Source organism: Culex quinquefasciatus, chromosome 3, assembly GCF_015732765.1.
Source record: "Culex quinquefasciatus strain JHB chromosome 3, VPISU_Cqui_1.0_pri_paternal, whole genome shotgun sequence".
Taxonomy (NCBI): domain Eukaryota; kingdom Metazoa; phylum Arthropoda; class Insecta; order Diptera; family Culicidae; genus Culex; species Culex quinquefasciatus.
The window spans coordinates 122,809,916-122,835,284 of NC_051863.1; the positions used below are offsets into that span (position 1 = coordinate 122,809,916).

The following is a 25,369-nucleotide window of genomic DNA, read 5'->3' on the forward strand; positions in this document are numbered from 1 at the left end:
AAACATTTATGAATAACTTTTCAAGGGAGCGTCCATAACCAACGCCACTATTATAGCAGACGTGTATCCAGTAGATACACCTTTCCCCCAAATATGAGCCTGATTGGTTGAAACTACGACTTGTTAGAGCCATTTTATCATTGTTCCCCGTGTCTCATTGATGACTACTCTACCCTACAAATCAGCATTTCAATGTTTGGACGGTTTTATGTAGTATATGAACCTTTTCATTTAAAATAAGGTAATTATGAATGAAATAACTGCTCGTAGCAAATGTTCACTTCATTTCGCCAATATACCTACCCAAAGGATTTAAAAAGTTACTTGTGTGCGCTATTCGATAATCCCGGTGAACCTGGGACGTTGCTCACTTGGTTATATTTATAAAACCATTTTAAAAATTAGTCGTCCCATCATAAGTCCCTCCGGTCACCTGACGAGGGATTTGTGTCGGCTTGTACGGCTCAAGGTTACCACCTGGGAGGGGTAGGAAATTCGATCGCTGCTGGCCGTCGTGAACCTCAAGTCCTCGCCACACTGCCGTGGTGGTGTCCTGGTACCAATATCTAATTTGAGGTTCGCCCTCTGTTATAATAGGTTTATCATAGTTTCGCCGGGGATTTCTCCGGCCAGCACGCTGTCCACACCGTAATTTAATTAAGCTGAAAGGAAAACTTCGCACGGGAACCGAGGTGAACGGTTCACGTGTCCCTTTGGGACGGGAAGGGAAACCTCACGAAAATCTGGGACGGTTATAGAACCAAATGGAATGTTCGGAAATCGATTCTTCGATTCTTCGGGGTGACTTGGAGGGAAGACTATAAAAGACCCTGCCAACCGGCGACCACTTTCAGTCTGGCTACGGTGGTTCCTGGATCCTGTGTGGGCGTACGCGCTTCGTCGTTGTGGCTTGTGGTTAGCGCTCCCGTTCCTTGGACTGCGGATCCCTGGAGTGATCCCCGGTGAGGGGGGATCAATCCGGCGGATCGCGCAGAACGTAACCGTCTGCGACTGTGAGTGGGAGCGTGTGTGTGTGCGCGCGCGAGAGAGAGGCTTAGTACACCGTGTTTAGTAACTCTCGTTAGCTTGGGGCTGCTACCTGGGGGGATAGTGTTTGCGTGACCACCAGCGAGCGCGATCGTCGTAATTGATGTGCAGATCAGATTTCCCAGAACAACCTGTGTGCGTGTGTGTATTGATTCTTTCGAGCGAACCCGGAGGGACCTTCGATTCTGACAGAGCAACAGCAAGAAAAGACGATCGAGTGTGATCTTGGGCGTAACGACAATATCTTATTTTTCTTTCCACAGTGAAGAGTGTGTCCGCGGTTGAGCGGATGAAATCCGAAAGATTCGGAACATCCGGCAGTCCCGTGTTGTGAGTCCGGAGCAGGAACTCCGGCTAGCCTGCAGTCACGCCGCCGGATCGTGATCCAGGGGCAACTCCAACTTGATCAACGCCGTCGTTTTTCGTAAATCTCTGTGATCTTTTGTGTACTTGTGTGGAGTCCCTTTCAAGTTCTGTCGAATTGTGTTTCCCGAACCTCCCCGCAGTAGTTTAGTTCAAGCTCCTAATTTAATTTGCAACGCCCCCTCAACCCCTCGGGAAGACCTACGGAAACCTGCTGCACAAATTACGCGCAAACGAACACGTGGGGCACGTGCGTGTGCTCGTTGGTGTGTCACGGTCGGAGGTGCTGCGCCCTCCAAGAAGCAAGTGAAAATAATCAAATTATTCCCCCCCTCCAAGAGTGTGTGACCAGTTTTGATCTGACCGCGGCAACGTGTACGCAAAGCAACGGAAGAATACATCATCAATATCTATATGCAAAAAAATATAAATAAATGTTTGTGTGATTAATAAGTATAACAAAAATAATAACCAAAAGAAGATATAAAAATTACGGAACAATCGCCGGGGGAGTCCTGCAGGAGAACGACGACGGATTGTCGGCGGAGGCGGTGGAAGTGCGGCGTGTAGTAGCAACACCTTAACACCTTACACACACCCACACTCACGCAGTTCAGTGCTCCTGCCCAACCATGGAGTGCTGTCTGTCCGAGGAGGCCAAAGAGCAGAAGCGCATCAATCAGGAGATTGAGCGGCAGCTGCGACGAGACAAGCGGGATGCCCGGCGAGAGCTGAAACTGTTACTGTTAGGTGAGTCGAGCTTTAAGTTTAACCCATATTATCCCATTTATGTGACTTTCGACAAATTATAGATCCTAGAATATATTTTTTTCTGATTTGGTCATACAAAAAGTAAATTTTTTATCAGCCTTAGGTTAATAATTTAAAAAAAAAAATATTTAGACCGGTTTTGAAAACGCCGTATCTTTTTACAGGAGCAATATAGCACCATACTTTCTTCGGGAAAGTTTTAGAGCATATTTTCAAATTCAATCCGATTGTGTTGTTTTCTAAATTTGATTAAAAATTAAAATTATGAAAATCCACATGCAAATAATAGGGTTTCCCCATACAAACCCCCATACTAAATTCAATCGTTTTGCGCCAATCGGGGGCTGAGCCAATTGTTTATACTCCAGAAAGAAATATGTTGCTGATTTCGATTCCGCCATATGGGTTATGCTGATATAGCTTATCACAATCCTGGGTATCAGATGGTGCACGTGGGTTGTCACCAATGAATCATTTCAGAAAAAAATAGAGATTTGGCTGCCCAAATCCGAGATCTTGGGCATTGTCCGGCACCGCTTTAAAAAAAATCGTTCTGAATGTTGTATAAAATCGATGAAATTTGTTATCGAGTTTACAGTTTACAATACAAAAAAAACTGAAACATTTGCTTTGCTCCATACATTTTGACGATTTTTCCCATACAAACTTAAAGCGATTAGAGAGAGGGGTTCCCGTGGACAGAATGAGCTGAAATTTGGAATTTAGTCCAGTGATAGACCCATCTTTGATTTCAGGAGGAAGCCCAAAGGAACCCTTTTTTTTGGACCAGCCTAAGTCGCAAAATAGGTACAGACTTGACGAGTAGAACATAGAGCGTAAAATTTCTCGTCCCCGGTAAATAATATTTCCCGTTTCCCGGGAAATTACAATTTCCATACTTTTTGGTCCGATTTTTAAATTAACAAAACAATAAAGAGAGAACATAACTTGATGTTATTCATTTCAAAATACTGCAGGTTTATTTCAGATAATATTAATTTCTGAATCATTCACAACTGGAAATAGATCTTGCTTATTTATTGGACAATGAATGCTGCTAAATTAAGAAATGAAAATTAACAACTTTTTTGTAATTTTTCTTTTTAGCGAAAATTGTTGTTATATCATTTGAAAATAAGTTATTGACACTCTCCGGCCAAGATTAAAATTGAGAAGAATGCTATTTAAATTGTGTCCAGCTGAATGCTCTTAAAATTGCCCCTGATTTTTCGGACTGTTTTGAAGGGGAAGAGGACAAAAACTTTAAAAAATATTTGCAACAGCCAATAAATCATAAAAAAAATCAACTTCGTACCATATGAAAGGTGCCCAAAGAATGCATACGGGTAATTCTCTACCAACTCACACGAAATCGGGAAAAGTTGCCCCGACCCCTCTTCGATTTGCGTGAAACTTTGTCCTAAGGGGTAAATTTTGTCCCTGATCACGAATCCGAGGTCCGTTTTTTGATATCTCGTGACGGAGGGGCGGTACGACCCCTTCCATTTTTGAACATGCGAAAAAGAGGTGCAACCTGAAACGGTGCAGAGATAGAAATTTGGTGTCAAAGGGACTTTTATGTAAAATTAGACGCCCGATTTGATGGCGTACTCAGAATTCCGAAAAAGACGTATCTTTTATCGAAAAAACACTTAAAAAAGTTTAAAAAATTCTCCCTTTTTCCGTTACTCGACTGTAAAAAAATTTGGAACATGTCATTTTATGGGAAATTTAATGTACTTTTCGAAGCTACATTGACCCAGAAGGGTAATTTTTTCATTTAAAACAAAAATTTTCATTTTAAAATTTCGTGTTTTTTCTAACTTTGCAGGGTTATTTTTTAGAGTGTAACAATGTTCTACAAAGTTATAAAGCAGACAATTACAAAAAATTTGATATATACACATAAGGGGTTTGCTTATAAACATCTCGAGTTATCCCGATTTTACGAAAAAAAGTTTTGAAAAAGTTACTTTTTACGTTTCTCTTTGTTTCGTCGTCCGTGTCCGTCGCGGGTGACCATGAACGGCCATGATCGATGACGACCAACTTTTTCAAAACTTTTTTTTCGTAAAATCGCGATAACTCGTGATGTGTATGAGCAAATTTTTTGTAATTGTCTGCTCTACAACTTTGTAGAACATTGTTACACTGTTAGAAAAAACACGAAATTTTTAAATGAAAAATTTTGTTCTAAATGAAAAAATGACCCTTCTGGGTCAATGTAGATTCGAAAAGTACATTAAATTTCCCATAAAATGGCATGTTCCAAAAATTTTTACAGTCGAGTAACGGAAAATGGGAGAATTTTTAAAACTTTTTCAGTGTTTTTTTCGATGAAAAATACGTTTTTTTTTTTTGGAATTCTGAGTACGCCATCAAATCGGAGGTCTAATTTTACATAAAAGTCCCTTTGACACCAAATTTCTATCTCATCACCATTTCAGGCTGCAAATTATTGAAAAACACCTCTTTTTTCGCATGTTCAAAAATGCAAGGGGTCGTACCGCCTCTCCGTCACGAGATATCAAAAAACGGACCTCGGATTCGTGATCAGGGACAAAAGTTACTCCTTAGGACAAAGTTTCACGCAAATCGAAGAGGGGTCGGGGCAACTGCTGTGTGAGTTGGCGGAGAATTACCCATACATATTTCAAAAACTCGCTTCAAATATTTGAAAAAAAATTGTTTTTTCATGTAAATGGGTTACAAGTAAATATGCACAAGAAATTGATTTTTTAAATGAATTGAATGTTTTTAATAATTTATTTACAAGCTGTAAGTTTGATTCTAGAACATGTTATTTGTCATGGAAAACACAATTTATGCATGATCTTATTTAATTTATGTGTCAATTTTATTCTTATAGTTATTCTATCGAGTTTGTCACGGAGACAAACAAAAAACCTTTTTTTATGGTTGAGAGGCATGGATTTTACCCACTGATTTAAAATTTGAATTGAAAAATAATACTTCTCAATTTAAAACATACAATAGTAGTGTATGCAACAAGTTGCAAAAAGAGGATTTTTTCAGCACGAGTCGTACATTTCAGTAACAACATTTCAAAAGGGCGAAACCTACGATCCTGCCGTTTCGGGAAAATCAACATTCAAAATTTTGCAATTCCGATCAATTCCTATTTCCACAAAAAAGCATAAAAACCATCATTTTTTTCAAAACGTAATAGAAAATAGCAATAGTTTCATCATAGAGAGCAATTTGAAATTAATTAAGGTGTTTTTGCTATTAAAAATTGAGAAAAACAAATTACGCCTTTTTGAAGAGCGTGCCTCCATTTTTGCCCCACCGTATTCGCCACCCACTCAACCAAAACAACGGTTTAGCCCGTCAGGTTACGCCACAAAGCAAAAGTAAACAACAGATTCGCCCTTTTGTTTTTTGTTCATTTTTCGGGTTTTTAAAGAAAAAAGTGGTGAAACAACTATTTTATCTTTGTGAAACGTTAAAGTCAGTGATAATACAGTGATATTTGCAACCTCAGTGATAAAAAATTGGTCTAGAAAGCCTTCATAAGGAGTCCGATTCAGGCCAAGACTCGTTGAGCTAGGATACACCGTAAGTAGCAAGTTGGTTTGACGATGTGGTCTATATTGAAGTGACGTTTCTTGGGGTGTCCCCGCCGGAAGTGGGAGACATGACACCCCGCGACACCACCCTGCCTTCTTTGCATAGCTTCGATGGTTACGGAGGCGATGATTTTGTACGGCATTCCTCCTAAACCTCCCTACACTAACTTTTTGTAGTGCAACTGTCCGACCCAGAATCCCCGGATGTCCCAAGAACCGGTAAATTATGTACCTTCATATCTAGATTGTGAATCCAGACCAGATCCGATACTACAATAATTAAAATTAAAAAGTTATGTATTTAGGATCATACAAATCTGTGCTTGTTGTGGAATTGTGGTCAGAGACATCAAAAACATACATTTTGATCCATTTTGAGGATTGTCAGGTTAAAATTCACTAGATTATAACGAAAATTTAGTGTTTCTAAATATACGTCGGAACTTGCAGAAAACACTACATTCGCCCCTTGTGATTGGATGAAAACACGAGGGCGGAAACTCAATTTGGTTTGTTTTGATTGATGTTGTTGATTAGCCCTTTTGTTTTTTGCTTGTAAAACTACGTATTTTCGGAATTTTGTGATTATGGAGAGTGTTTTAGAATCAGTTTTGTTCACTTTATATGATTCTGACAAAAACTCAGTTTGTTTACATCTGAGGGTTTCGCCCTATTGAAAAGTTGTTACAGATTTATCCAACGAGGTTCACATGCATTGAGTCAATGAATCGTTTAAATCAAAAGAATGTTGAAAAGTATAACTTTTCATAACAAGTGCTGAAAAGTTCAACTTTTTAGCATCCACCTAGGTGCTGAAAAGTAGAACTTTTCAGCATTTGTTTTGAAAAGGGTTGCTATTCGGTTCTATTGTTTTTGGTACAAAAAAGTAGGCTGTTTCATCGTTCAAGAATGACAGAAAGAGTAAGTAGTGTCACGACGGAAATGCAAAAATGATTTATTTGAATTGATACAATTTGAAAGACAGCATATAAAATAAGATTTTTTTTGTTTTTTTTAAGTTGCATGATTTTTTAAAAGCAATCAAGCCATTAATTGATCCTCACCGTCATTTTGAACATTAAAGTTGCCGTTCGAACAATTTTGTTGCAAAATTTGAATCACAAGCAGAATCAGAATAATTTTCGATAAATTTAAAATTTCCCGGGAATTCCCGGAATTTTGTAACCAGCTTATATTGAACCAAAACTGATTCTTTTTTATGGAACTTGTTAGGAAAACTGTTCTTTACAATGTAATTGTTTGTTAAAAAATTTAAAATGTAATGGTGCAATATGGCAGTGGATTGACAAATAATGTTGGGCAATAAAAAACTTTAAAGTGGAATACTTTATGTTTAGCAGCTTTTTATGCTCAAATTTGTATCCGGGCAATGTGTTGCTATATTTTCATGACAAATTGTACGAAAAAATATATTTTTGCAATTCCACTGTGAAACTGTCAACTTTTCCTGCCCTTCTGGAGAAACGAAACGGCCTACTTTTCCCTACCAAAAATAACAGAATGGAAAATTAATACCTTTCAATAACAGTGCTGAAAAGTTCTACTTTTCAGCACTGAAATGGGTGCTGAAAAGTTGAACTTTTTAGCACTAGTATCGAAAAGTAACATTTTTCAATATTGTTTTGTTTTGAACGATGAATTTACTAAACACATGAATGTTATCATAAAATTACATTAAATAAGCGTTTTTCGGAATTGCAAAAAATGTTGTAAGCAACTCGTTGCAAAACTTGATTTTTTTCAGCACTCGTCGTATTTATCCAACTCGGTAAACCTCGTTGGATAAATGTACAACTCGTGCTGAAAAAAATCTTCTTTTTGCAACTTGTTGCATAAACTACTATTTTGGTCGTATTTGGATTTCTAGCATGGATTTTGGGATAATTTCAAAGAGAGCTAGAAATCTGGTAAATTTGTTTCGTAAACTTTTTTATTGGATGTAAAATTTTGTTCAATTATATTTATAAGAAATATTATGGATATCAACATGAATGCATCGATTTTCAGCGACTTTTCTGAAATAATATCCTATAAAAACGAAAAAAAAATCGTAAAAAAAAGTTGATCTAGAACCCCCGAAGAAATATTTCGGTATACCCGCCAAAATGTCGGAAAAGAGCCTTCTTTCACGGTGCCAAATATCAGACATAAGGGAAAGTGAGGCAAGTGTAACAAGCTAAGGAAAATTAATTTAATGCTCGTTATAACCCATATAAAACGTTGATTTTGTTTATAATCATCTTATTACAACTCTTGACTGAGAACAAGAACAAGTTTTCAAAAAATCCTGTTTTTTAATGTAAAAAATTGTTTTTAAAATTTTTGATTTTCCGTACGTTTTACTTAACTAGTGGGGCAAGACGAACAACCCATTGGGGCAAGAGGAACAATGCATGAAACAACATGTTAATTTGCTAACAATTGAACTGTTATCACTTAGATCAGGGGTGCCCAACCTTTTGGCCCTGCGGGCCAGATCTGATTTTTCTGAAACAGTGGCGGGCCGGAACTAATGTTGGTGAAAGTTCAAAAAAAAAATAAACTAGTGATAACTATCAAATATGTGTTTATTTCACTTATTTTTATGTTGTTTTGGTTAAAATTGTATTGAAGTTGTTTTTGTGGATTAACATTAAATAACCTGATATCATTAACAAAAAAAAAAACATTCCATTTCCGTTGCTGCTTTTTTTAAGTTTGAAAAATCAACGAGACAGGATAAAATTAATTGAAACGAAGCTTGGATTCAAATCATCTTTACGAAAAAACAATTTTTGCGTTGTTCTGCACCTTTATTTAAATATTTTACAAATCATTTCAAAATAAGTTTTAAGTCACAAAATTTAGAAAAAGTGGAGAAAAATACATATCTGATAGTTTTTTATTCGTCATTCTTAAATTTTCTTAGAATTATTGAAGCAAATGAAAAAAAAACCTGTCTGATTTCTTGACTAATTTTGAAAGATTTTTTAATATTTAAAAAATATGTACAGTGACTTTAATTTTGATAACATTAATTTGCTTTTTTGAAGCTTTTTTTCAGCTTACTTTATAATTAAAAAGATGTTCTGAAATAATACATTATTTTTGCTTACTCATTTATGAAAAATCAAATTCGATCAAAATCTTCAAAAATGTAACAATTCATTTAGAAGTAAAAACAGCCAACACTTTAAGAAACTAAAAAAAATACAAAGGCAAAATCCTAACAAAACGTTGAATTAGCAACATTTTATGTCAAAATCAAAAACTTAACAAATAAATGTTTCGTTAAAATATCAGAAAATTTGATCTCAAGATTATCTTTTAAATTTTGACTCTAAATTTATTTACAATTTATGAACAGCCCTAAAGGCCGGTCATAGAACTATTTTGAAAAGCCGTCGCGGGCCGGATAAAATGACTTAACGGGCCGGATCCGGCCCGCGGGCCGGACGTTGGGCAGGCCTGACTTAGATACATCAGATTAGAATGTATTGGAAACGTTTCTTTCATTGTTAGATTGAATAATAATATTTTACTATAAATTTGATCGTTTTTCCAAAAAGAAAATAATGACTTTGATGATAAATAGTAAACTTCCATGGTTTAACTATATTTTGGAAGGACAATTTTTTATGAACTGTTTATCAGTTTTTAACTACTTTATGTATTTATTTCTCAATAAAATATGTTGTTAAAGCAATTCGTATTTTTTTCCATACTAAAAAATGCACCTAATTTTCTCCATACTTGCCCCACCTTAACAATATTTTTTAAAAGCTCTAAACAAAAATAACCAAAAGTTAAATCATACTTTATAATAGGTACAAGTCATTGGTAGGGACACTAGGAAAAATATAATTTTGAGAAATTGAGCCTTAAAACGAACCCTAAGCCTTATTTTGTACTTTCCAAAAATTATAAGAAAACTAATGTTTTGAAAAAACTTCATTCAATCTTATGCCCCGTGGCGCTTACGTCGTTTTGGCGTTTATGAGGTAGAAGAATTAGCTAATTGCATTGCTAGCAACAATTCCTCATACTGGAAATAATAAAAATTGTAAAAATTACGGCCGTACGAGCGATTTTTCCTCTTGCCCCATATGGTCGTCTTGCCCCACCTTCCCCTACGGATTTTTTATCTTTAATTTGTTCAACAAAACACACTGTGTCCTGTGATATTTTTCAATCAAATCTTCTTGTTCTAATCCTTTTCACCTCGTCACCTCCATCAAGAACGTGCTCAAGTGGACGGTGCCTCAGTTTGGCATCTGCAATAAATCAAAGGCGCGCAACGTCATTCATAACTTTCGCAGTACTTTGCAAGCTTTCATTCACAAACCGCTGGCCCATTCTGGACCACCACAGTCCGGCAGCATCCTTTCGGAGGACTTCTTCTTCTAACTTGGGGGGGTGCTTGGTGGAGTCGCGAAGGGGCCTATCGATTGTGGTGTCCCTTCGTTCTAATCTCATTTCGCAGTCGACAAAGTCGATTTCGTTTTGGCAAGTTCCACGAATCTATTAGTGCTGCTGGCATTCCCCACTGAATCAATGAACGGGCAGGTTCTGGCTTTGGCCAATATCCTGAGAAGTAAAAAACGAAAACGATGAAGACACAGCATAGATAGGAACAAGTTTACAAGTGAGAAAGAGAGAGAGAGTACATGGGATGACATCGTGAGTAGCATACATTTAGGAGCAGCACATGCGCATAAGCCCTGTTTGCAATATATTCTTATGATTTTGGCTCTTGCTCTCGCGGATTACAGGTTCAAGAGAGCGAAATTTAGTCAGAACAGCAACAAACATGATTCTGTTGGAAAATGACTTACAGGAATTGGCACATTTAAGTTTAAAAAATGTAGGAAAATCGTAGAACAAACTTAAAAAAAAAAACAAGTCTGTACTGATTTTCATTGCATGTGTGAAGAAAATGTAATCATCCATTCAGACGCACACAGCCACATCCTTTTTCTCGTGAACCGCGCGACGACCGTCGCTTGTCGATTTGATTGGACTTTTGTAGTAGTGTACCTTTTTTGCTGTTGTTGTCGTTAAAGTAATGCAATGATAATGTTCGAGAGTCTCCAAAATAACAGGAGCATGCACAAACATACAACACACACGTATACAGAGCATGTCAAAGCGATGCAACTTGTAATTGAAATTCGCTGAAAAGACTAATCTGCTGAGTTTTGTACGAGGTTTGATTAGGGCTCAGATCTTTGTGCATTCGAAGCGTGCGGAATTTTTTTTCGGGGACCGAATTTAATCATGGTATGATTGGGAATAACCATTTTAATTTAGTTTGTGCTGCTCGTCTCGGTTAAATTAATACATTGATAAGGCAGCTTCCACGTCAAAACTGGATGTAACAATCATATTAATGTAGTAAAAAAGAATCAAGTTTTTAGAAAACGGTGCATTTTTTGAGAAATAAAATGATTGCAAAAAGATTTCATCAAATTTAAAATATATGTCACGGAGCCGATTAAAAAATGCAAATTTCTGTAAACAGCTTGCTCTAATAGTTTTATAGAAACAGCAAATTGATGGATTTTGTTTCATTGTGCCTCAAAAGTCATTATTTGTGCTTTAAAAAATTCACCAGGTCCAGAAACTTTATTATTATTCTTAAAATTTAATGCGATGTGAATGTATGGAATTAACAACCTTTGTTTTAAGGGGTTACATACATGTAAATCGGCAAAAATGTCAAGGGTTGGTATGAGCACACACTCAAACTTTATTCTAAATGTGTTTTCAGGACATCAAAATAGGTATACATTTGAAGCTATAGCTATAGCTATTTGAAGTTAGTAGTTTCAAAAAGCGGGTGCCACGATATCTCAACACTGCTTTGACCAAATCTACTCAAAATTTTAGTGAAGACTCATAAACCATGACCGTGTGCATGACCGATTTTCAAAAAGTTTATTTTAAAAAAAGATGAGAATATTTTTTTTCTGTTTCACCCGTGAAAAATCGTCAGTTTTAGATTTTTGTAATTTTTCAAAACACGAAATTTCAAAATCGGGCATCGTCACGGGTTATGTCTGAGAGTCCCCACTCCAAATTTCAGCCAATTTGGTCCATCCAATCTCGTTAACGTGGCACCCGTAAATCAACTCGATGTTTCGAGAAAAACGCTCAGAAAGTTTGACAGTTCGCTTTGCGCATGGCAAAACTTTAAACTTAAAAAGTCTTCTACTCACTTAAACCATGAAATATCTTCATGAAACATTCAGGAGTGCTTGGAATTTACTTTTTGAAAGGATTTAATAAATATTCGGAGATATGAAATTTTTGGATTTTCTACAAGTATGTAACCCCTGAGCAGTACTCTTCGAAATCGGTCTTTTTTTAGAATTTTCATATTTGTATTTTTTAATCCAACTGAAACTTTTTTGGTACCTTCGGTATGCCCAAAGAAGCCATTTTGCATCAATAGTTTGTCCATATAATTTTTCATACAAATTTGGCAGCTGTCCATACAAAAACGATGTAAGAAAATTCAAAAATCTGTATCTTTTGAAGGATTTTTTTGATTGATTTGGTATCTTCGGCAAAGTTGTAGGTATGAATAAAGACTACACTGAAAAAATGATACACGGTAAAAAAATTTTGGTGATTTTTTATTTAACTTTTTGTCTTAAAACTTGATTTGCAAAAAAAAAAAAAAACACTATCTTTATTTTTTTTTTATTTTTTGATATGTTTTAAACACATAAAATGCCAACTTTCAGAAATTTGCATGTAGTGCAAAAAGTCTTTGACCGAGTTATGATTTTTTGAATCAATACTGATTTTTCAAAAAATCGAAATATTGGTCGCAAAAATTTGTCAACTTCATTTTTCGATGTATGTAAATTTGTAATCAAAAAGTACTTTAGTGAAATTTTGATAAAGTGCACCGTTTTCAAGTTAAGGCCATTTTTAGGTAACTTTTTCGATAATAGTCCCAGTTTTTCATTTTTTAAAATTAGTGCACATGTTTGCCCACTTTTGAAAAAATATTTTTGAAAAGCTGAAAAAATTCTCTATATTCTGCTTTTTTGAACTTTGTTGATACGACCTTTAGTTACTGAGATATTGCCATGCAAATGTTTAAAAACATGAAAATTGATGTTTTCCAAGTCCCACCCAAATAACCCACCATTTTCTAACGTCGATATCTCAGCAACTAATGGTCCGATATACATTGTGAAAGTATGAAACATTTGTTAAAATTTTTCGATCTTTTCGAAAAAAATATATTCAAATTTTTTGAAATTCAAAATTTTTGAATCAAGACTAACATTTCAAATGGGCCAAATATTCAATATTACGCCAATATTATTTGATTTTACATCGAAAAATGAAGTTGAAAATTTTTAGCGACCAATATTTAAATTTTTTGAAAAAATCAGTATTGATTCAAAAATTCATAACTCGGACAAAGATTTTTTGCACAATTTGGAAATTTCTGATAGTTGGCATTTGATGTCCCCTAAAACATATCAAAATATGAAATAAATTGAAATTAGTGTTTTTTTGCAAATCAAGTTTTAGTGACAAAAAAAAATAAAAAATCACCAAAATTTTTTTACTAGGTATAATTTTTTTTCACTGTCCATACCTACAACTTTGCCGAAACACCAATTCGATCAAAAAATTCCTTCAAAAGATACAGATTTTTGAATTTTCATACATCGTTTTTGTATGGACAGCTGCCAAATTTGTATGGAAAATTATATGGACAAACTATTGATGCAAAATGGCTTCTTTGGGCATACCGAAGGCACCAAAAAAGTTTCAGTTGAATTAAAAAATACAAAAAAAAATTCGAATGACCGAAATCTGAGGGAACTGCTCCCCTTAAAAATCTAAAAGCTTTGAAAATTGTAGGCTCTTTTCCAGTATTTCCGAAATAAATAAACTTTTTTTGTGTCGAATTAGAATTTGTTTTCAAGCTTTAACAACTATTTGAAACTAGAAACTAAAAAAGTGTCCGCGTAGTTTATGGATAGTCCCTAACCGTACTATCTTGTCTGCAGTAGATTTTAGGCGAGATTGAGTTAAGAATGCCAATTTGGGCAGCTTTGAATGCCTTAATTTTTGACGAAAACAGATCCCCAACACTTGATTTCAATCCATAGAAAACCCCGTTTGCTATTCTCTGAGACTTCGGACAACGTTATTTTTTTTATTCGGATGAAACTTTGTGTGAAAAATCACTTTTTGGATGAAAACAAATTTGGACTATGCCACAAGTTGGTCAAAATTCATTTGTGTTGCCAATTTTTGAAAAAAAAAAATTTTTTTTTGACTTTTTAGATGTAAAATTATATGTTCGAAAACACAAATTTTTTGGACCTTTTCAAATACAGTGCACTCTCTCGTTATCGATATTGAAGGGACCGTCGAGAACGGGGGTTATCAAATTATAGAATGAAAAATCAAAGCAATCTTTTTGAAGGGACTGAAAAATTTATTGACATCTGGAGCAAGATCGACAGCCAGAGAGTCCTCTGTATATTAAATGGTTTATTTAAAAAATACTTTTCTGAATATGCAAGAGAATTTTAAAAATTAGGTATTTTGCCCGATCCAAAATTTAGAAGCGTGAAGCGTTCGCCAAATTGCTGATATGCCAACATTAAGGACACGATGAAAATATATGCTGTTCTCCTAGTCTTTTTTTTATGGAAAGCTGCCTGGATTGTATGAAAACTTGCATGGATGAACAAATTATTAAAAATTATGTTTTTATTTTTTGTATGAAATAAAGTTCCAATAAGATGAAGACTATCTTGACACACCCTGCAAGTGTGATAACTTGCCAAAGGGAATCTAGCCGGAGGACATTTTGTCACTCTTGCATGCACGTTTACTGTTTACATTTTTAGTTATAACTGGGGACGTCGGCAGCCAACTTTTTTTTAATTTGGGGTAAAATCATTGATTTGCAGATTTTCAGAGCAGTCCAGACTCGATTATCCGAAACCTCGATTATCCGAAGTTTCGATTATCCGAAGGTTTGTTTGGGATTTCGGATAATCGAATCACGACAAACTTTTTTTTCTTATTTTTGACATCAAATTTCGAGTTCTGCGACCCCATTTTAGTCATATTTGAATATTTGATGACCTTTTAAATTAAATTGAATTAAAGTTCCGCCCGTGTGGATCAATCGGACCGCGCACTGGACTCAAAATCCAGAGGTCGCCGGTTCGAATCCCGCGGCGGGCGCTCTAAAATTCTTTGTATAAATATGGGTATTCGGCGCCGTCGCTCCGTGCCATGCTTTCATACACTTAGGAGTCCAGGGCGGCGAAGTCCTTGTAGATAAAAGTAAGATACTAGTGGTTGGTACTAGCAATGATGGCCGACAGCTATAAAGTCAACTTCGTTTTCGTTTAGTTAAAAAATGCCATCTCGAATTATAAAAAAATAAGCTCAACCATCAAAGATCAAATTACTAATTTTTTTCCGTGATTCGGTTGCACGAAGATTTGATTATCCGAAGTGAATTTTTTCCGAGGCCTTCCGATCATCGAGTCTGGACTATATGTAAACTAATTAGGTTACAGCATTCTTCTTGTCATTATTAACATTTGCAGTGCGCCACAGCATTACAATGCACTCAAACACCACAAATATTAAAGCGGCCAGGCCTACTGCGTGAGGTTAACAGCAACGATGATTCGTTGAAATCGATTAAGCAATTCTTCTGAATCTACAGGGGGGGAGGAAAACGTAGGGATCATTTGAAGACGCTTTTCAAAAGCTACCAGACCAAGTTACTGCAGCGAAATAGTGGTTTATTCTTCGCTTAAAGATTTGGAACAACAAGGCTCAAGATTTCGCACTTGACGATCGCGTAAAGTGTCCCCACACACCAGTTGGTTGGCAAACAGGAGGACCGGATCGTCTATTTAGCGAGCCCCGCCGCTGAACGAGAAATCGATTAGTAAGAAGATGGACCGCGGCGGTGCGGACTGCTGTAGTATAGTGTTGATTGTAGTGCATTTGTGCGATTTGATGGCTGCACGCTAATGATTTGTTTACTGTGCTGTTGTTTATGGGGGCCAGAGTTATCGGGCGTCTTTTTTCCGCTTCTCGAACGGTGGGGGGACGGTGGTTTTATTTGCCGTCGTCTTTGCCAAGGGGTTGCTAAAGAGAGGTTCCAGTGGGCAAGGACTAGGGTAATTCGATAAATGTTTTCCTGAATTAGGTTTTTTTTTAAATATTTTTTAGTAAATTAATATTTTTTTAGAATATTTATTAATTACACAGAAAATCTATGGGTCATCCTACAATGCAAAAATTATCGCCAAGGAACAACGCGTGGACTTCCCTCGGACTCGGTCAGCAAACAACAAGCGTGTAGAAAAGCATTATCGTACGATGCTGTTTGCTTGTTATGCCGTCGTCACGAGACATTGTTGCTCGAACTCGGGTGAGGCAAAAAAAGAAATGCGAATTTCGCACATGAGAAGTAAATTTTATCGTAATAAGTTAGTTTGGGAAAATAAAGTGTAATAATGCTCTGTTAATACGTGTAAAATACATTGTATTCATATTCTGAGGATTTTTTCTTTCGAAACTGGCTGGCTCGAATCCCGCGAAGGCACAACAAAATAAGTGATAGTTTCGTGCAAGACATTTGCATAATCGAATTTCGAATAAGATGAATCGAGTTTATGCTATATCTTTAAAATTATTCTAATTGTACAATGACTTGCAGAATAATCTATTTTGCACAGCTGGCGATTGTAGGAATCCCCCATGTTGTCCCAGTACTTGATGTATGCTCGTTTTGTCAGAATCCCTGCTAAATCCACGACCTCTCTTCTTTCTCCCTTTCTTCCTATCACTTTAATTTTAATGTTTTGATAAGCTTTGACACAAATGAGTAAAATTGAGTGAGTAAAATTTCGCGATTTCACGAGAGTTGTGATTTTTTTTAACGCATTAAATGTTTAATAAGCTTCATAGCTAGTCACATTTGCCAAATACTGAATTATTTTTTTATTATTTTCGCCAAAAAAAATCTGATAATACTTGATAGTTTCAATGGTTTTGGTTGATTTAATTCATACCGTGAAATTGAATTGTTTCAACGTGAAAAAAAAATAACCCTAGTAAACATGTGCCCGGCGTCCAGTAGTGTGACCAATAAATCGCCAAACTCGCAGTCGCCGGTGGAATCATCTTCCAGCCACTGCTGCAGTCCAATAGACCCTCGGAAATCTCACCCAGCTCACAGCTCAACCTCAGCTGAGCAGCTTGCGCGACGAAGACGCGGTGCGCGGGAGTGAGTTGTATTATTTGGCTTATCAATTCGACTGTGTTTACTGACCAGGCCAAGCCAGGGGACTGGCATTCCGGTTCTACTTATCACGTTGTGTGAATGTGTGTCACCGTATGTGTGTGTGTGTGTTTTTTTTCTTGTTTTTTCTAAATAAACTCCACTTATCTCGTTGCGGTAGAAATGGTTCAGTGATTTCACAGTGGGTGAATAAAATATATGGCTAGCCCAGCTCGACACGTTGATGTGATTTCTGAAGAATCGCGCCTCGATCTTGATACGGGTTGGTGGGCTCAGCTGCGAGTGCGGGAGTTTCTCCGCCCAAGGGAAGTCCCGTTCAAAAGGGAGGCTGTTACAGCCCTGACCTTGCAAAACTGAACTGCATTTAGTTTAAGGGTTTTAAATCATTTGATTAGAACTGGAATTAGATCGGGTGGAAAGTTTCTTTAAATTTTATGGCATGAGGTTGGGCAATGTAATCTGGGGATCTTGGAAGTCGTAAATTGTGCAATAAAGGTTCAAGTTCATCTACCACGTTAATTTATCAAAAACTGGTTTCAGTCGATTTATTCTGAATAAGAAAATGATTTATCTATCAATAGATCAGTAAATTAAACAAGTCCTATGACAAGAAACAATTGTTTTAATTGGTGTTTAGTTTTTTTTTTTGTATATTCTACCTTAACCATACACTAAAAAGAACAAAATTGTACGCTCAACTTCGACATTTAATTACTCGCGGGCTAAAAAAAAAACACTAATTGGAAAACTAGATGAGATCAAATCCAGGATATCCAAAAAGTGGTCCAAAGAGTTCATAGTGATGCCAAAAGGTTCCATTGCCATCACTGAATATGAATCTCAATCTAAAACTATGTATTATCATGTTGATATTGCGGGTCACTTTGGACGACCTAAAATATCCCAGGTTCAATCAGTTCTTTGTGATTCTAAAGGGTCCCATAGACATCCCTGAATATGAACTAATCCAAATCTTCGTTTTTGTTTCACGGAGCAAGGTGGGGGGATGCGGCTGCGGCCTCAAGTCAAGCCAAGTCCGGTTTATTATGGAAAATAAGGTAGTAGCCGAACTAGTATTGCATACAAAATGAACATCACAGGACGATGTAGGGAATCGGGAGGGAGATGGTTAGAAGAAATTAGTGTTGGTGTGAGTGATAAGAACTTGGATGATTTCTAGAGTTTTTAAAAGGTCCTATAAGCTATTGTGTTTTATGTGTTTATAGGAACTTAAAAAAAACTCTAGAATATTCTTAACATCAACTCTGGTGTGTCTCTATTCAAATTTGACTGAAAATTAAAATTATAAAAATCAAAATACAAAAAAAGGTTTTCCCCAACAAATCAATCTCAATCGGGGTCTCAACCACTCGCTCCCAAATTTTGCAAGGTTGATTTGTACCCCAGAAGATCAAAAAAATGTTGCTGATTTGATATGAGCAATTCTCTACCAAAACCGGAAATGGATTTTATTTGTATTTTTTGATTTGGCTCAAACTTTGTGGGGGCCTTCCCTATAACCAAATAGGGGAGCTGGGGGTAAGACGGCCCCCACTAAGTATACTAATGAATATTACTAAAATGTTTAGCAATACTGTTTCTCATGCTAAATAATGCATATGGAGTCACCTTTGCCAAACATATCGTTTGAAATAGTATAAAAATAGCTCAAAATAAACAAATAATTTTTGAACTTGAAACTGGATGTAACTTTCATGAATTACAACTTGGGAATTTTTGTTTGATAGCAATATGTTTTCCTGTCTTCAAATATTATTTCATGTTAAATTGAAGTTTTCCCTAGATAATGTCCTTCGGAAAAGTTTAAAAAATGCGATGAGCTATTTGCAAAAAAAGTTTAAAAAAATTATTTATTTGAGAGCAAGACGGCCACCTCCTCCGGGGGTAAGATGGCCACCCGTAATTTGTAAATTTTATTTGATATCAATAAAACTATCAATTTTTGATCAAAATGCTGTTAACTACCGTTTCGACAACATTCTTTACTGTGACATAGCAAAACTCATTTAATAGTATGAAATCCTATCAAACTTTTCATAAAAATCGCTAACAATATTAATTAAATAATTTTGATTTACTTATTCTAATCGAAATACACAAACTAATTATTGTGCATCAAATTGTGTTTGTTTTGTGGCAGAAATTCACAGTTTTTCTTAAAATGTGGTCGCAATAATATGAAATTCGCTGAGCCAAAATATGAAATTTTTAAACAGCATTTTTCTTCACATTTGAAACTTGATTTTTTCAACCAAAATAGTTATGAAGTTCAGAGAAGTCTGTTCAACCAACCATGTAGATATTTGGGTGGATTTAGCAAAGTTATTAAGTGAATTTAAAGCACTGACCGTCTTACCCCACATGGGTGGCCGTCTTACCCGAATTTCCCAAAATACGTTTATTTTTGATTTTCGAGATTTTTTTATATGTTTTAAGGGACAAAGGTTCGCAACATTTGAGTTATATAGAAACATGGTCAAAAATGAATATTTGAAAAAATAGTGATTTTTGGAAAAAATCTAAATTTCATGCAAAAACAAATTTGACGAAATTTTTAAATGTAAAACTGAATTTCCAATCGAAAAGTACTTTAAGAGGCAGAATTTGTAAATATTGCTCGGTTTGTTCTAGAGGTCGTATCGAGGTGCTCCGATTTGGATGAAACTTTCAGCGTTTGTTTATCTATACATGAGATTTACTCATGCCAAATATGAGCCCTCTACGACAAAGGGAAGTGGGGTAAAACGGGCTTTGAAGTTTGAGGTCCAAAAAACCTAAAAAATCTTAAAATTGCTCGCATTTCCGTAAAACTTCATCAATTCCAACTCTCTTAGATGCATTCGAAAGGTCTTTTGAAGCACTTCAAAATGTGCCATAGACATCCAGGATTGGTTCAACTTTTTCTCTTAGCTTTTGCAAATTACTGTCAAAAATTGATTTTTTTAAAACCTTAATATCTTTTTGCAACAGCCTCCAACACCCATACTCCTATAGGTCAAAAGATAGGTAATTACATGGACTTTAAGTCTACGGTGTTAACTTTTTGGCCAATCACAGTTTTTCTCATAGTTTTTTGATTTTTCTAGAACAAACATTTTACAACGTTAGTTTTTGCCCTGTAGGCCGCCATAGCGGCACTTTTTGGTCTCAATTTTGTCATATTCGGAATCTTCGGACAATTTCACGTAAGTTAGAAGTATTGAAGTTGTAAATTTGAATTAAAAAATAATTCAATAAAACATTTTTGAAAAAAGAAATAGATCGTATTTACCCTGTGATCAATACGTCAAATGCTGTATCAAGTAGGCGAAAACCTGTTTTACCCCTAATTAAACAATTTGTTAAAAAATATTTTAATTCATTCTAAATGGCAATTTTTCCAATCAAATTTACAACTCCAATACTTCTAGCTTACGTGAAATTGTCCGAGGATTCCGAATATGACAAAATTGAGACCAAAAAATGCCGCTATGGCGGCCTACAGGGCAAAAACTAACGTTGTAAAATGTTTGTTCTAGAAAAATCGGGCTGTTACACATTGGTGAAAAACTCGCTCTTAAAGATTTTTAAATAAAGGGCTCTGTTTTCAAGATAAAGCCACCAAAAGTTTGATTTGGCGAAATATTTGCAGTTTTTCGATTTTTAAAAATAATGACCATGTCTAAAATAATTTTTTTGAAAAGTTCAGAAAATTTGCTGTAAAATTGTCTAAATGACATTAAAGTGGGGACCTCTGGTTGCTGGGATACAGCGGCTTTAAGAAAAAGAAACACGAAAATTGAATGAAACATATTATGTAAAATTTTCCGATCTTCTCGAAAAAAAATATTTTGAAAAAAATTAAATATAGACTAGCATTTTAAATGGGCGTAATATTCAATGTTTGGCCCTTTCAAAATACATGGGTGTTGATCGAGGAGGTTGAGGCGCGGACTTGGTAATCTGGAGATGACTCTCACCAGATTGATGTTTTTTTTTTTTGAGTGTGCAAAATCTTTTTTCTTCTTGCGTACATGTTTTTTGTGTACACGTTTTCTCAAACAATATTACATGCTTTTTCTCACAAGTGTGATTGGCATGCTTTTGCATGCGATTTTACCATCGGATTTTTTGCTGTGTAAGCGGTATTTTTTCTGGGCACCCTGTCTAGGTAGTCATTTTTCTACAGTTTTAATTTCCAATTTACAAAAGTCATCCCGAAACGATTATGTCAAATTTACATTATTGTGTCCTGAAAATTGATACAGCTTAACTGATTTATCATTGAGTTGCCAGAATTCTTGTATTTAATTCAATTACAACGTCAAAGTGGGATTTTGAACCTTTTTTTTGTTAAACAACGGTAGATTTTCTTGAAATAATTCGTTGACGTCGAGCTGTCAAAAACTGATTGCAGTGAATACTTTTCTATCGCAGTTTTTGTGATCAACTTTGGAAGATTTTTTTACAGTTTTATGCTAACGAATGATTTCAAGAAAATCTACCTTGGATCTACCGAAATCAGCTCAACAATACGACTCAACTCTTAAAAAGGGGACGGTCACTGATTGTTGAATGTGCTTTTAGTCAGCATTCATCATTTGACTCTCACCACCCCTCTCATTCGCACAGAGCTCATTCACTTGAATTCAGAAATTTCTATCACCTTCCCCATGACTGCATTCAAATGTGTGCTCTTACCACACTGACCTGCATAATGTCGTCGTCTCTCGAGTCAACTTCGTGTGTTATAACCGAATGTCGCATTCAAATGATTATCGCGACTGACACTGTCAGTAAACGTTCAACGATCAATCGTCGATTTCTGTCATTGACCGTTCCCCTTTTGAACATTGTTCTGGTGAGAGTCAAATGACTGTGTGAGTGACTTTGCATTGCGCCAATCACTAAAAATGTCGAATGATTATAAGTACAGTTCAATCCAACTCAGTTTACTTATTTATTTTTGGAAAGATAACTTTTTATGCATCAAAATGACTCAGACAAATTTTTTCTTTGTATCAATACCAATGTTTGGCTGGGTTTTTTTTTATCGTATGCATCAAAACTAAACTGTTCCTTTCTCCTTCCCCTCTCAACAGGCACCGGTGAATCGGGTAAATCGACATTCATCAAACAGATGCGTATCATCCACGGTAGCGGTTACTCGGACGAGGACAAGCGGGGCTTTATCAAACTAGTGTACCAAAACATCTTCATGGCGATGCAGTCGATGATTCGCGCGATGGACCTGCTGAAAATCCAGTACAGCGACCAGAAGAATATCGTAAGTGGTTTACACGCTATCCCATCTCTAGGGGATGAAACTCTAAATGATTCGTTTTTTAGGAACACGCCGAGCTGATACGAAGTGTAGACTTCGAAACGGTGACCACATTTGAACCACCCTACGTTCAAGCAATCAAGGATCTGTGGGCTGAGGCGGGCATCCAGGAATGCTACGACAGGAGGAGAGAGTACCAGCTAACGGATTCCGCCAAATAGTACGTATTTTTGTTTCCGGTTGCGATCCCTTTTAACGAACCCCCTTTGAACGTCTCGGAGAGTTTAGGATATTAAAACCGTTGTCTTTTTTCTTCCCCACTTCACTGCGAATTTGTCTGTGAACTTTTTTCCGTTCGAATTGTTTTGTTTCCCAAAACCAATAGTTACCTAATGGAAATTGACCGTGTGGCGGCGCCCAACTATCTTCCAACGGAGCAAGACATTCTGAGAGTGCGTGTGCCCACGACGGGAATTATCGAGTATCCCTTCGACCTGGAAGAGATTCGGTTTAGGTAGTGACCACAAAAAAATTAAACCAATTCTTCTCTCATGCTTGCACGAAACAACCAACCAACCTGATTTTTGTTTTGTGGGCGAATGATCTTGTCTTGCGTTTTTCTTCTAATATGTTGTGTATATTTTACCTTTTTAACCCCGCATCAGCAAACCATACTCCGCATTAATAATCTTACCCCGTCAATCAAAACAAACGTTAATTTGTACTAATTTCATTTCGGATTCGTTTCCAACGTTATTGTTTCATGTGTTGTGTTGGGTTTCGTTTGGGGGGTGGTCTTTTGCCATAACCTAATCACACTCATCAAGTGAAATCTCGCTGCACGCAATGCATTACTTTTTGTCTAGATTTTGAAATCATCATTTCGACTGACACGTGCGTGGTGCATGATACTCCGTTTGTATGTGTGTGTGTGTGTTTGTGAGTTGTTTATGTTTTCTTTGCTTTTGCGAGCATTGTTTGACCACTTTGGTCTTTCCAATATCAGCTGATCATATGGTGTCCAAAAAATCTTCCATTTTTCGTCTATCTAACTGTCGCTGAACCCAGTCGATCGCGCCCTCGCCGACCAGCTGATAGACACACCAATCTGCCAAAACAAAATCAGACCTGTCAGAGCTGTTTGATGAACAACTTGTAGGAGGAGTAGGTGCTTCACGGTTCCACGATTTCGATTTATGAGTCACTCGGTCTGCGAGTGTTTGCGGTGTGGACGTCTCTCCGGCGTTGTGGGCAAATCGCGCAACGCAGCAGTTTGCAGTCGGTGCCTGATTAATCGCGTGCACTAATCACTATACCAAGAAAGCTACTACTACACACACTCTGTTGCAAGCTGCTGCTGCAGATGTCCTTTGATCTTGTGGCGCGGACCGCTTCAAGCTCACACAGCGTGTGCGGTCACGTGGTTGGCGGGAGCGGAATTTTTGAATATTTTTACCTGTTTTTTTTTAATTTTCGCTTGCGGTAGAACCCCTCCATGTACCATCAGAGCCTCAGTAATATTATGGACTGGGTTTGATCACACTTAGTTTGCATAAAGTTGATCATATTGGACTAAATAGCGCGGGTCACCGAGGTCACATCGGTTGTCAGAACGTCGCCCTTTGACACCAATTGGCATTGCCTCTGATTTGGCTGCTCAAGCTTGCGTGTGGGATGAGTTTGAACACGAATGTTTAATCAACAATACATTTCTGAATGTCAAGAGAGGAAAAAACGTAAGGAACCCTTCCATAGCTATCGCCCAAAACAAGATAATAAAAAAAATCGTTTCTGATTTGATCGGACAAATTTTTCCAATACAACTTGATTTCACTGTTTTTGCGCGTGGCGCGTCAAAAAACGCAGTTTTTATTTTCAAAAAATCATATCTCGGAAACGTACGGTTCGACATCGCCCATTTTTTATATGTTATGTGAAATTTTCCGAGGAATCCGATAAAAATATTTTCAGACATAGGCTCTTTGGTCCAGACACGGTCAAAACGCCATTTTAAGTTTTCATACGACTTTTTCAATAGTTAAGCTAGCTTTTTGGAACTTCTTACTATTTTTCCCAAATAGCCAAACTCATCACCTTTCTTTTGCGTCTAAGACAGCTAAAATCGGATGAAAGGGCGCGGAGATATGATTTTTAGAAAAAAAAGTGGTTTTTGCGAAAAATGACGAAAATTGCCATTTTTTGAACCACCCTAGCAAGATGTAGGTCACCCTAATGGCCAAACAAAAAAATACGGGTCTAATTATTTTGGCCAAGGAACCCCCAGAAAAATTTTGAGCCCGATCGGAGAACTTTTTTTTCGGTTTAGGCTCTTTTCAAATGGAATTGCTGCATTACAGTGAAACCTCTTTTTACGCGATGCGTTACGTTTTTCTAATTTGTGGATTTCTCTGGAACGACGCAACATTTTTGCAATCTTTTAAATACGTTTTTTGAAGCTTGCAAAAATATTGTATCGTTTAAGAGAATTCTACGAAACAAAAAGCGTAACGCCACCGCGTAAAAAGAGGTTTCTCTGTATTAGAAAGATACTTAAAAGACATCAAGACTCTATCCAAAGTTATGAGCACTTATTTGTTTATTACACACTTAATTGAATCTATCTCAGTTTTTTTTTTTTTTTTTGAACATGATATTTGGATCAATCATGCGGCCAATCGATAATGAGTAAAAAAACTTTCCGATTTTGTGCATTTTTATTTTTTGTATTTTTTTCATTTGACCAGGGTGGCCACTCATGTCGGGAAATCGGGAAAGTCGGGAAAAAGTCGGGAATTCGTCAAAATCCACCAAAAATCGGGAAAAAGTCGGGAATTTACGATTTTATGTCAAAAAGTCGGGAAAAGTCGGGAAATCTAAGCTTTTTTAACTCTTGAATAAATTTTGTAATATTTTGTACAATTTTCAAATTGAATTCACTCATTTCTGCTTTAGCAACTTACTTTAAATTTAAGGTTATTTTCACTATTTCAATATATT

The 25,369-nt window shown here is 36.4% G+C and overlaps 1 protein-coding gene across 8 annotated transcripts in view; it reads left to right on the forward strand.

The window, feature by feature from the left end:
- The window catches only part of LOC6043370 (guanine nucleotide-binding protein G(q) subunit alpha), a 67,189-nt gene that overhangs the window by 28,379 nt on the left and 13,441 nt on the right, over positions 1 to 25,369 (forward strand). For 2 of the 8 annotated variants that reach the window (XM_038265237.1, XM_038265234.1), the window contains exons 1-5: positions 848 to 1,013; positions 1,750 to 2,160; positions 22,191 to 22,375; positions 22,438 to 22,592; positions 22,758 to 22,886. In XM_038265237.1, coding sequence (XP_038121165.1) covers positions 2,043 to 2,160; positions 22,191 to 22,375; positions 22,438 to 22,592; positions 22,758 to 22,886 — 587 coding nt within the window. In that variant the 5' untranslated portion in view covers positions 848 to 1,013; positions 1,750 to 2,042. Of the gene's footprint in view, positions 1 to 847; positions 1,014 to 1,310; positions 2,161 to 22,190; positions 22,376 to 22,437; positions 22,593 to 22,757; positions 22,887 to 25,369 lie in introns of those variants that run through there. The other 6 variants (XM_038265235.1, XM_038265236.1, XM_001858577.2 and 3 more) reach the window with 5 other exon arrangements.